General features: G+C 38.6%; 1 protein-coding gene across 1 annotated transcript in view; it reads left to right on the top strand.

The window, feature by feature from the left end:
- Positions 1-12,918, top strand: part of COL25A1 (collagen type XXV alpha 1 chain) — a 291,973-nt gene that overhangs the window by 265,694 nt on the left and 13,361 nt on the right. Inside the window, exons 28-35 of the mRNA XM_058803801.1 lie at positions 1,312-1,356; positions 1,655-1,735; positions 2,475-2,537; positions 4,107-4,157; positions 4,517-4,543; positions 6,604-6,684; positions 8,516-8,551; positions 9,356-9,409. Coding sequence (XP_058659784.1) covers positions 1,312-1,356; positions 1,655-1,735; positions 2,475-2,537; positions 4,107-4,157; positions 4,517-4,543; positions 6,604-6,684; positions 8,516-8,551; positions 9,356-9,409 — 438 coding nt within the window. The remainder of the gene's footprint in view (positions 1-1,311; positions 1,357-1,654; positions 1,736-2,474; positions 2,538-4,106; positions 4,158-4,516; positions 4,544-6,603; positions 6,685-8,515; positions 8,552-9,355; positions 9,410-12,918) is intronic.

Genomic DNA, 12,918 nt, shown 5'->3' with positions numbered 1-12,918 from the left:
AATTAGTACTGAAAGAGTGCAGAAGCATCTCACTCAGGGATCGACAGGTTGCTCCTAAGGACTTGGCAAAACAGCCACATAACCAGACAGTGGCTCCCATGCCTCACTTCTGGCTGAGTGGGAGTGAGGTGGGCAAAACTGTGTGCCAGACCACTGGCCACCATGTGAGTGCATGTGAATGCAGCTTTTCTGTCACAGGGCACCCACCCAAATAAGTGCAGTATTGTCTAATGTCAGTAAAAATTACAGTGTACAGATGTGGGCAGGAGCCTGGCTGGAAACCCAAGCCTGCCAATTCCACCTGGCTGGTGCTTAGAAGTAGTACAGGAGGGTTTGTGAGCAGCCTACACAGAGACAATGAGTACCATATGCTGCACTCTTCTATAAAATGTAAATAATAAATTTGCCTATACTCAAAAAAGAAGTGTTGAAGTTAGTGAACTCTCCCTAAATGCTTTTAAACTAGTTGAGACATTTCTCCTATTTCGTAAATACTTGATACTGCATCTTCTCCCAGTAACTCTACGCTATTCCAAGAGCAAATATGTGCATTTTCAATAACAATACTAGACATGTCAATTTTAGACTTTATCCAGTATTTCACATGTATATTGTTTTGAGAAATTGTGAGAAACAAGGTACATTCTGTGTGAAAATTGATAATAGCATATAGAGTTAAATGTGCAGAAATTGCTTTTTGCGTTATCATCTACCCAGCAATTCTGCAACATGGAGTATGTAGTAAAACAGAGAAACAGGAGTGTGGAAGAGGTTGTGTTCCTTTCTATAGGTGAGCGTTCTCATTCAAAATTTTCAATGTAAAGCAGAATTCAACGTCACAGGAGCTTGTTTCTAATGTCATTGACTCCATCCATCACCATAACTTGCTCCCTTGGAGAATGGTACCCAGGAACTGATCATAAGACAATGTAGTGAATGTGAACTCCTTCACTGGGTGATTTATAATAGGGAAAAACAATGTGAAGTCTCTCTCTACCTTCCATAAATCGGGAGGCATGAGTCTGTATTTATTTTGGTAGCTGGCAAAGTTTCCATTGGATTGGGGTCCTTTCACTCCTTGGATTTTGTCTTCTTTTTCTTTTCTTTTTTGCACTTGTCTGGCCTTTATACCACCCAAACTTTGTGTACAGTCATAATCAGGTGGGCTATTTATTTAATATAGATGATAAATATATGCTTTTGACAGAATATTCTCTTGCTTTGTTGTTGTTAATTATGGGAATTTCTCTGGCTCTTTCCTCTAGTGTCTGGGGGAGTTGGGATAATCCAGTTCTGTCTTATCTCTTGCAGGGTGAACCAGGATCCCCAGGAGCTGCAGGAGCTGATGGAGAGCAGGTACATTTTGTGTAAATCATATAGTGAAGAACATGTGGGCAACTATAGGTTGTTTTAAGAGATTATTTCCATGGTTCCAAGTTGTAACTTAGTTTTCATAATCTCAGTATTATGATTATAATGAGTAATAAAGATCATTATACTGCTGCTGCATACTTCATGGCCTAATAGTGTCTGCATTTCTGCATTCTACTAGCAAAGATATAACATGCACATGACTCTCCTTGTTGGGATCAAAGCTAGAATTCTGTTGATGTCTAGTTTTTTACTTGACTTGCTGAATAAGTCCATGTTTTAGGGTCCTAAGGGCTCAAAAGGAGACACAGGTGATCCTGGAATGCCCGGAGAAAAGGGAGGAATTGGACTGCCTGGCCTACCAGTGAGTAAACGTAATTAATTAATTTTAGCAAAAAGTATATTATTTTTTTCTCTCTTCCATTATCAGGAATTTCTAAAAGTGCTGATAAATTGCAAATGGGACAGAAAGCACTGGGGAGAAAACTCTGAGATTGTTTCACAGCAAATCTAGGAGGAGGTGTAAGATTGTCAGAACTTTTCATTCCACTTACAGTGAAACAAAAATACTGTGTCGGGTAGAAAGAGATTAGTTGGCAGGCTGACCAAAGTTGTACCTCTCTTGTAATATATAGGACAACTTGGGCAAGGAGAAAGGAGCTATGATTAGAATGGAAATTTTAGGTGACTTAGATTGAGCAGAGAGAAAAAATGCATGAATATTTATGGGATTCATTCTTCTATTTTGTGTGTATATATATGTATGTATAGATTTATATTCATACACATGAAATTTCTCAGCAAAAATAGAAACAATTTCAAATTTGTATCCATAGTACAATATCATTAATGGAATGTCAGTTTAAGGAATTGTCATAAATATCATGCCACATATGACAACTATCGATATAAAAGCATATGTTTATATTAGTTTAAATTATTTTTAAAGTACTGCCAGAATTTTTTAAAGGATTTCCTTTGCATGTGTGCTGTGTTATTCCTTTTTTAAATGATAATTATTTGCCAATAAATATTATCATTTCTAGATTGGTTGCTAGTAAGATTGAAGCTGTTTACAAATGCTGTTTTGTAATGATTTTTAGGGAGCCAATGGCATGAAAGGCGAAAAAGGAGACGTTGGTTTGCCTGGTGCCCAAGGTCCTTCAGTAAGTCTTAGTGTGGCATTGCAATGAACACAGGAGTCCAGCAGTGGCTCTCCAGCTTCTGATTCTGAGAAATACTTGATATTCATGACTGATCTTTCTGAGAATAAGCAGACTTATAGAAATAGAGCTAAATACAGTTTAAGAAATTTTAAATATGTAATTCGTGTTCTGCTCTGTTCTGTGACTATGAACAAGTCCTGCCTGCTTCAGTCAAAGCCTTCTGGCTCTGTAATGAATCAAAAGATAAATGGGGAAGAAAGGAAAAAAACCCAAACAAACCATAATCTCTCTTTCAACACCTTATACTCTGGGAATCTCAGATAGTTCAGTGAGAACCAGACTAGACTGACTTCAAGAGTGTGACCCAGGGTAGTGAGCTAGTTGTATGAGACCAGACATTCTCCTGATTTTTTTTTTCAAAGCATTGTAAAGGCATTAAAAACAAACAAACAAATGCAAAAGCCCAAACAAACTGCTACATAGTGCCTTTATGGTGTGGGTGACTTTCATTATCAGAGCACAGTAAGAAGAGAGACCTCAGAGCAGAGGTTATGGTCTCAGAAGCCATAGTTCTGAAAAGTCAATGAGGCTGCCCTGTGCCATTACACGACACAGGAGGCACCCCACATCTCTGAGTTTCTTACTATGAGGAGAAGATTAGTTTGTTACAAATTAATTTACTAATTCATTGATCCTGTTCTGCTTGCTTTCACTTGAAGACTTACAGTTTTCAGGAGATTTCACAGGTGTTGGAGTCTGTGTTACATTTCAAAGTGCTCCTTGTTGCTGCTCTTGCTGCCACCGACAGCTGCTACAGCAGTGCATGAGTCTGGAGACCTGAATTAGCATCCTGCTGCCACTCTGCAGGTTATGGCAGCAACCCACTGGGAGTAGGTCCAGGAAGAGAGGGGATATTAAGCTGGATATATCATCATGAAATTCTTTCCATGGATTTGTTAGGAACATGGAAAAACAGTGCAGAATATGCATGCACTAAATGCTGAGCAACCTGATTACCTATTTTAATGACCTCAGAGAATTTTTGGTACAAGTGGGCTAAAAGAAATAAAAGGAGAGACAAAGGGCAATTTTGAAATTACTCCAAAGCCCAGCTTGAATTTAGTATCTTTTCCAGTTGTCAGTGTTGAGGGGGAATAAAGTAACACATCATCACCTTCTAGCTCTGTAGAATAAATAGTACAGGGGAGAACTACAGAGCACATACCATAAAATATTAAAAGTTCAAGTATCCCATCTCAGTATTGTTTGTTTTACGAGGATTTATTATTTTTCCCCCATAGTGTCTTAAAGTGTATCATAGACCCTAGGAATAAGAATCTGGAGGCAGGCACACTGCCATATGGCACAGGCAGATCTGCACTTTGGGTACCCTGTCTTTCAAATCAAAATAATTCCCATTGCTAAAGCCCTGTCTAGATGCGCTGTCAGTGTTCACTGTTGCATAGCTATTTTTGTAAGTGCTTGCCAACAAGGGTCAGCCTGACTTCTGGTATTTCTGTGGGAGTTCTTTGCTCTGCATGATTTAATACCATTGTTTTTTATCTGTAGATGATAGGACCACCTGGACCACCAGGGCCACATGGTCCTCCAGGCCCCATGGTAAGCTTGGGAGGAACAGAGGGGCTAGAAATGGTCTATGCCCTCTTACCACTTTATTGCCTGCTTACTAAAAGTGTTACCAGAATATGTGACCATTGAAGAGAGGATCTAATTTGTAAATCTTTGTTGCATGTCCTGAAATTCTTTGGAGGTGGAGAAACAAATTGCACATTTCTGTTATTGTTAACATGCTAGTAGTCTGGTTCATCCTCAGAATCAGGTATTTACTGTTGCTTTATTGAAAGCTGCATTTCTTTTGAGAGTAAAGAAATGCAGGGGTAATTTGTATCTCTGCAAAGCAAAAAGTCCAAAAAATTGTGGTGTATTTTCATAAGGAAAAATGTTACTTTTATTTTCAGGGACCTCATGGACTGCCTGGCCCGAAGGTAAGTTAATGGCTGTAGTGAATAGACAAGCTCTTTATGCCTGCAAAGTGTCATGTTTTGCTCTTGAATGCATGGAGCTGTGTTTTGTCATACCTCATTTAATAAACATTTCTGATATTCTTAAACCTTAAAGCAGATTTTCATATTAGCAGCTTAAAAGCTTTTTAAATTGTCTGTGATTGTTTCTGAGTAGTATTTCTCCTCAGCATCAGCTGAGTCCATTTTTTGTATGAATATGAAGAATGTGGCACTAAATTATTTGGCTTCCTGTTTATGGGCAAGCTACCGTTGCCCTTGGAATTACTTTGGAATACAGAAGCATGTTGCAGGCTTGGGAAATTAAGTCAGATAAACTCATCTTCATTTATGCTGTCTCGTATCTCCTGCTTCTTCCAGTCTCCATGGCCTTTGTTAGGTGACAGGGATTTTGCTGACCAGTTCCTTCACATGCTGTGCTGGTTCACCATCACAAACTGATGTGTGCATTTTTGTGTTTTCCAAACTGGATTCATGGTCAGACAGGTCAGCAATACAATTTGAACATTTTCCATAGCATAGGTATTCTTTAGGGACTCTCTTAGCTTGTCGGGACAGCTCAGGAGAGCGGAAGTGAATTTTGGCAGAGTTGGAGTATTTTAATTTGTGCCTTAATTCAGTAGTCACCAGTAAGCTGAAATTCAGCATGACACTTTATTCATTAAGGCCAGTGGTCTTGTCAGGCATGATCATTTAAATCATTATGGGTCTCTAATCACACCTTTCTCAAAAAGTAAGGAAGATGGGGAAACGGTGTTTTTGTTTAGTTTTGGGGATTTATTTTGAGTTTCTAAAGCTGCAAGACAGAAAATCACAGGTTTGACCCCTTATGAGACTGTATTACCTTGGCTCAAGAAACCTAAGTCATAAATCATTTTTTAAAATCAAGTATGTTCCATTTTAGCACCAGCCCTGCTTTACCTCAGGCTTTTGGCCTGAGACTCAGGCTTTTGTGGGATTTCTCAGGTCTGTTTCCAAAACTTCAGCCTTTCCAGTGCTACTGCTCTGAAAGTCACATCGAGTCAAATAGAATGAGAATGAAGAAATGGCTACTTGGGGTGCGAAGCAGGCAGATGAAGTCTGGAGTTACTTAAAGGAGCAGACTGTGTTCTACTGAGATTTTTTTTAAAATATGAATATAATATAAAGTAACATAATACATCAAAGGGGAATCTAGGAATGAGGCCATGGGGAGCAGTCTGGATGAAATACCCATGTATTCTGTTTCCCAAAAGGGGCAGGTGTGGTCAATACTCTCTTTGACTGAGCAGCCCTCATGCTGATGCAGTTTTTCATTGTGAGAGAATGATTGAATGATTTATTGGCAACTCTTAGCCCAGTATTGTCATTTTAGTGATGTTTAGTGTAATAGCCTGTGCATAATTTAACAATCACAACAAGTGCCATTTCTTACATTGTTAAAATTTCTCTGTATGAACACAGAAACTGTGGACCTCACAAATAGCTTGGCACTGTGCAACCTGTACTGTTTCTTTTAACTTGTTACTGTTTATTATGTATGCTTAAAGGTTTAAAATATCCTTATGTAAGATTTTGCTGCAAATTCCAGTTTACTGTAAGGAAAAGTATTGCCTCCTTCCAAATGTACTTTTCAGGAGATCCCACTGTTTTGAGTTTTGAGGCTTACTTTTATGAACATTTTCTTTCAGTTTGAATTATCTGCATAGGGTGGTTTATGGGATTTGAAGAATTTCCAAAACCCCCTGAAACTCATGCTTAATTCAAACCATCTAACTATAGTGATAATTATTAGGAAAATATTTTAAAAGTCTGTTACCCATAAGTTTCCTGTAGTTTTTTTTACACAGAATTTAAATCTCAAGCAGACACCTCCCAAGTACTTTTGCCCACTATTAAAGCAGTACGTAAATTGTCAGTAAGCTGAGAAAGTTGAATTTGTTTCAAACTGGAATTTGCAGCTACTTCTGAGATTGGCTTCTTCTGTCCCAGCTTAAGCACTCATTATAGCACCAAAAATTTGGCATTTATACTTTTACATTTAGGGTGAACCAGGGTTAAATGGTCTTAAAGGATTGAAGGGTGAACCAGGTCAAAAGGGTGACAGAGGGCCCCTTGGTCTTCCAGTAAGTAAAAAAACCCAACTATTCAATTTCGGTGCAAATCACAAACATCTCTTTCTACTCCTCATGAACAACTCTGATTTACTCAATAGCATACACAGAATATACCATGTTGGAGCAGAGCATCAGTCTTGTTTTGTTTTGTCCCAAATCTGTGCTATCATCCCAAGTAATGTCCTGTAAAACCCAGTGCTGTCAGGGTTTTTTTTGTTGTTGCTGTTGTGTGTCAGTTGAGAGTGTTCAGTGTCTCAAGGATGTCATCACCCCCGTTGCATTAGTCATGCTGTTGTTATTCAAGTGTATGGTGTTTCCATTAAAAAAGGAGTCTTCCCTTTCCCCCATCTCCCCAGTTATTCTTCCTCTTATTGCCCTTCTGTAGTTCAAACTGAGAGTCTGATTGAGGAAAGCTAAAAACTCATTTAGGGAATTGAGTTGCATTTTTTTAGTTTTGTTTTTTTTTTCCCTGGATTCTTATTTTTGCCTTGTTCTTTAGAAAATTGCCATTCTGAGTGTTTGTCATGAATTTTGTCTTACAAGTGAAGAACCTTAAAAATATGGAAACATCAGAGTTCTTAACATTTAGGTTGATAAAACAGAAAATACTTTATGTGTTTGAAAGCCTTCTGAGAAGGCAGCTTTTTTTTTTTTTCTCAGAAAAAGTTAATTTTTCCTCTTTGCTCTTGTTATTGTATGAGGATTGCTCCCAGTGATGACATTGTTAACAGTAAAATGGAGAAAAAAGACTTAGCTGACCTAAAGGAGCACAAACCTCTCTGATTAATATTTTCAAGAATTATGTGCAGTGCCTGTGGACAAGGTCAGCGTCACTGAGAATTTTAATTTATTTTGAGAAAAATAAAACTCATTTTCACATTGGCAATTACATCTCTGTAGAGAGTGAGCTTTGGAGGCCTGAGCATATGTTCTGGAAATTAGTATAAGGTAGAAGAGACTCCAGAACAAAAAATGCTACGTTTTTCAAATTCACACAGATCTTGTCTTGCTCCTGCTTGCTACTTCTAAATGTCATTTTCAGGAGCAAAGTCCAAGCGCTTGACGTTCCACAAACCGGCTCGTTTTACTGAGTCGGCTGGAGATTTTGCATTTGCTTGGGGGTCAGTTTGGTTAGCTGTGTTGGGCGGGCGGTGTTCCCAGACGGTTCCCGGTGTCCCGCGTGGCGCTGTGCCCCGTGCCCGTGTTATTCCCTGTTATTCGCACGGAACCCACGAGGGGTCCCCCCGGCCCCAGGGATGCTCCGGCTCATCGCCCGTCGCTGCCCGTGCCTGGGAGCATAGCGGGAAAACAGGAAATGTCATTGTCTCCCGGGCTCTTGGAAATCAATGAGCCCATTGTGGTCGGGACCCACATTTTGTTGGCTGCATAATGCAGTATTCTTGCACTTAAATATTTCCTATCGCAGTTAACACACATTTTTCTTCCTTTGTGTGTACTATTCAGTATTGTCGCTATTTACAAATCAGAAAGCATGCGGGTAAATGACAAAGTAAATATTTGTGTGTTCAGGCTCAAAAACACCCTAACATCTGGTGTTTGTAGCACTCCTACAGCCTGACAATATTCTGCTGTAATGTCCTTCATGTGAGGGCAGGGGTGGGTCGGTGATGTTACACTGAAGTAAGAACAGAATCAGGCTCTTGGTGTTACATGTGAATTTTTAACTAACATGCTGTAGTAATGTGGTACCCACTCCAGAACCCTGTCACAGCGTGTACTGTACGTTTGAATTGTGTTTATTCATCAGCACCACTTACTAATCTCACCTTCTTGTCATTCGTGTCGTGCCCATCATCCATGCTTCCACCTCACCACACAGGGAGCATCTGGCTTAGACGGGAAGCCAGGAGCCCGGGTGAGTCCCTTGTCTTTGTGTCCCCTTTGTGCTTCCCAGGGCTCTGCCAGCCAAGCTCCTCACTGCACTCAGGAAGGAAGGCCAAATGCTGCAGGCATTTTCCATGCTGCATTGGAGGGGGCTTCAAGCAGGTTCTTAGGGCAATGTGTGTGGGAAAGGGAATGTAATTCTCTGTAGAAGGAGCTCTGAACCTTTAAAAGGCAGCTTAGTTTTGATTTTTGGTTGGACAACTGCCCTGGTTGGGTTGCTAGTTTTGCTGAGTAAGGTTAGGGATTTAGCTTACAAGAGAACAGTGCTAATATGGAATCAGTGAAGGAGATGCAGATGTGCTGAGGTTCATCTACACACATTGCTATGTTACACATCAGAGATGTTAAATCTTTCGCTTTCTTGAATCTATGCAATGAAAGAGTTATATCTTGGAAGCAAGATTCTCATTGATCCTTGCAATAGCTAAGTCCATCTTACAGGTGGACATTTCAATTTAAAGAACAATCAATTTTAAAAATAAAACAATAATTTAAAATATTTTTTTGACCCTTAATCTTCTTCTAATCAATTTAAGATCTTTGCAAATCTGATTGCTTCCGTGGATGTAGTGAACACCAATAGAACTCTCTGCCTTGGAACAGGAGAGGTTATAGGTGGAGTTTTGAAAGCCAAGTAGATTGCATCACAATTAAATCCAAATTTTCAACCAGTGAAGACTGATTCCATGTTAGTTCTTGTGTACAAGACAGCTATTGAAACTAAAGAGTTGTAAGAACAAGCCCTCTCTCTTACCCTCTTTGTTCCTTTTTGCAGGGCATAGATGGCCCAGTTGGTCCCCATGGCCCTGCAGGTCCCAAAGGAGAGAGAGTAAGTATGTGTTCCATGTGCTCCTCCCTGCAAAGTGGCTGCCACAGTGGAAAAATGTCAAATGGGGACACCTACTGTGTCTAGATGTTACAGAACAGGACAGTGTCTCACCTGTAGAGGAGCAGCCCAGAACTGGATATGTGCTGTACTCACACACACATTTATCTGTTTGAGATTGACATTGTAACTCTTTAACTTCAGGGGAGTTTGTATTTTGAAATGACTAATCAGTGAGAAATTGACTGGACTTTCTAGTTCACAGTGCCACAAACAGAACATAATTTTCATTGGTTTCATTATGTTGTGCAAATTGAGAACAAGCTGGTACAAAAGAAGATAGTGTGATCTGATTATATAAGAATGCAATGGCAAAAAAAAAGGAGTATTTCTCTCCTCTAGTCACTTAAATGTTTTTATCTGGGAAAAATATCTCCAGCCGCTGTAAAATTTAAACTTTTCTTTTTTTTTTTTTTGTTTTTAAGCTTAGGAGATAGGAGCTCTGCTATTTAATTTTTAAATATTCACAGTAAATTTTGTCATGTGGAAATAGGATAGGAACTCTAATCTTTAACTATAATCCTGTCACCTTTAACAATACAACCATCAGTTTTTACAACAAACCAGAAGATGATATCTTAAAACCTCCAGGAGGAGTTACCAGTCCAGAACTTTGTCTCTTTGACTTCCTCAAACAAAACAACAAAACAAACAGCTTTAACAAAACAACTGTGCTATAACAACTTCAGACTAGCTGTAAAAAGGCAGCCACATGGCAGAGGTCCAGTTAGCTTCATCTGAGAAAGGTAAGATTCATTTTTACAGAGCTGTGTACTGAGGGATGAATACAAGACATGCAGCACAGTCCAAATTAAACTGTACAGTGGGCTGCAGTTACCTCTTAAGGCTACTTAAGTGCCTGAAGGAGTTGAGTATTGTTTGTTTTTCTAGGGGATTACTGATTCAATTTTTTTTTCCTTCAATCAGGACAATATTTATCTTCTGTCAACTCTGTGGAAAATAGTTGAACATCCTATAATCTTAAGTAAAAAAAATTAGATGAGATACACATGTAGAAGTATATAAAATACAATACATTTTATTCTTGCATTATGACCTTTTATATTGAAGGACATGCATGTGTACTACCAGTTGAAATGTCTTTGACAATGAAATATAATATAAACTATTATTTCTGTCTGTGGAAGACAGCTACTAATGTTTTTTTCTTGTGAGGGTATTCAAGGTCATGAGAAGTCATATGGCTGGATCTGGAATAAGCCCCACTGTAGCTGTTGAAAAGCAGTAGCTGAAAAGGGGATAGGAATTGCTGTGATGTAAATCAGTAATTGCATGAGCACAGAGGGAGAACTTCACAAAAATAGAGAGACCAAGGTGTGCAGAAAATTCCTACACACCCACCATTTTCTGTGGAGCTAAATGAATGGGAGGAAGTTCACAAGACAGATGGAAGGGTTTTTCCCGAGCAGGCAAACAGCAAGATTGTTGCTGCAATTGTTCATTTAATTATTCGATACCATTTGGGAGGAGTTGTTTGTAGCACAGTTATGTAACAGGTGCACAGTGTTGATATGTGTCTCATTATTTAAATAACAAATCATGTATTTTTAATGCTGTTTTACAACTTGCATTTGCAACTGTTGAACTTGTTTATGTGAAAGCAGGAGGGAAACGTTTTTGTCTGCAGATTTCAGACTTTACTTTTTAATTAATAACAGTGCATAGGGCCAGTGTTCACTGTCACTGGATAGGGCCCTATTTTTTCTGTATTGATAAGAAAAATCTTGGGCCAGTATAAATCTAGGAGGGCATTAGGGCTGTTTAACAGAATAATCATGAATTCATTGTTGCACAGGCTGCATTCAAGGTGATGCTCAATTACTGCTCTGAGGTAGAGCAAACTGTTGTGCAAATTAGGGTGGGTTGCTGATTTTCAATTAACTATTAAAATACAAAATGTCAAATCATCTTTATACAAAGTCTGTTTAGACAGTGACAAGGTAGAATAAGAAAAACATGACACTATAATGTGGTTTTATGTGTTTTTTAGTAGAAACTGAAAGAGTACTTAATAATGTGAATTAATACAATTTATGAAGACAGTGTCTATTAATTCTTACTAATTTTCAGCTATTGGAATTGCGTTTTGCCAAACGCTTAGAGAGATTTTACTGAGACCATCTTTCTTAAATGGAGGAGTGGGTCATAATAAGCCTCTGAATCTGACTGTGTACCTATTATTTTTACTTGCATACTGTCTTGAGTGAAAGTAGAGAACACTGGAAAACAGACATCTTCAGCTTCTAGTGATGAAAGGGGACGTGTAAGCCTGAAGGGTGATGACAGGCATAATGTATATCCAGCTTCTTGACCTGCTAAAGGAATCTGAGAGCTGGAAATAAACATTTTCTTTTTTTTTCTTTTCATTGGTGACAAAGACATGGTTTTGAGCTTGATTTTAGCTTTCAGATGTGTAGCCTGGGCAGCACTGTCATCATTACACACAGTTAGTACTAGTAACTAAAGTGCATTCTCTTTAATTTTGTTAAAATATTTCTCACCATAACAATGTTATGAAATCTCCCTGTCTATCCTAATAGAGACACAGATTATTCAACTTTATTCATTCAAATTGTAACTCATATTTGTCCATGATTCAGGAGACTGAAGTGAAATAGGAGGCAAAAACATACATTATGTTTTCTGTTCTTTGGACACTGATGGATTGTCTCACAAATAAATTTAAAACAAAATCTTGAAGTTTGCTAATATCTGCTACCCTGAAGGAAATTGTGATGGTTGAGGCCAGTATGCTTATGACAGTCCATTAATCTCATATAATCCATGAATATTCGGGACCTCATCTGATATTCCAAACATGTTTCAGCATGTGCTTTGTATTGGACACAAAAAATTCTGAGATACAGTTCTCCAAATATATTCTTACATAACAGATGTGATTATTTCCTAGACTGATACATTCAGTATTTTTATGTCTGCCATATGTTTAGCAATGTTATAAGCCTATCTTGAGAAGACTTTGTACAGTCATCTTGCTGTTGAAGATTAAAAAAAAAAAAAAGATGCTTAACTGGTCTTGACATATTTCAAGTCCTGATCAAAGATTTCTGTAGCTCTTACCTACATAGGTCAGCACATTAGTTTCTTCTTAGCAGGAAGCTTTTAAGCTGCAAGACATTTATTGTTTTGAAAATCAGTTGTTAGTTCCCAATACCTGCTATTGTCCTGCCAGGGCATCCAGCCCAAAAGCTGCTCAGAAATTAGCAGGGGAGCAGCAGAATCCAGAAATGCCTGACACTGCACATCTCATTAGCTCTAGACTAAAGCAAGTGCCCACCTAAGTAAAAATATAAAGTGTTTAAAGCAGATCAAATGTCAGTTACTCTGACAAACTCCTTATTGCTGGGATTATTGAATCACAGGTTAAGGTCCTGTTGGTGCTGGTGCCTGCCTTTTTGTGTAATTCAGTC

The sequence above is a fragment of the Ammospiza caudacuta genome, chromosome 4, assembly GCF_027887145.1.
Source record: "Ammospiza caudacuta isolate bAmmCau1 chromosome 4, bAmmCau1.pri, whole genome shotgun sequence".
Taxonomy (NCBI): domain Eukaryota; kingdom Metazoa; phylum Chordata; class Aves; order Passeriformes; family Passerellidae; genus Ammospiza; species Ammospiza caudacuta.
The sequence above is the reverse complement of the archived record's forward strand: the minus strand, read 5'-3'. Positions and strand labels throughout refer to the sequence as shown.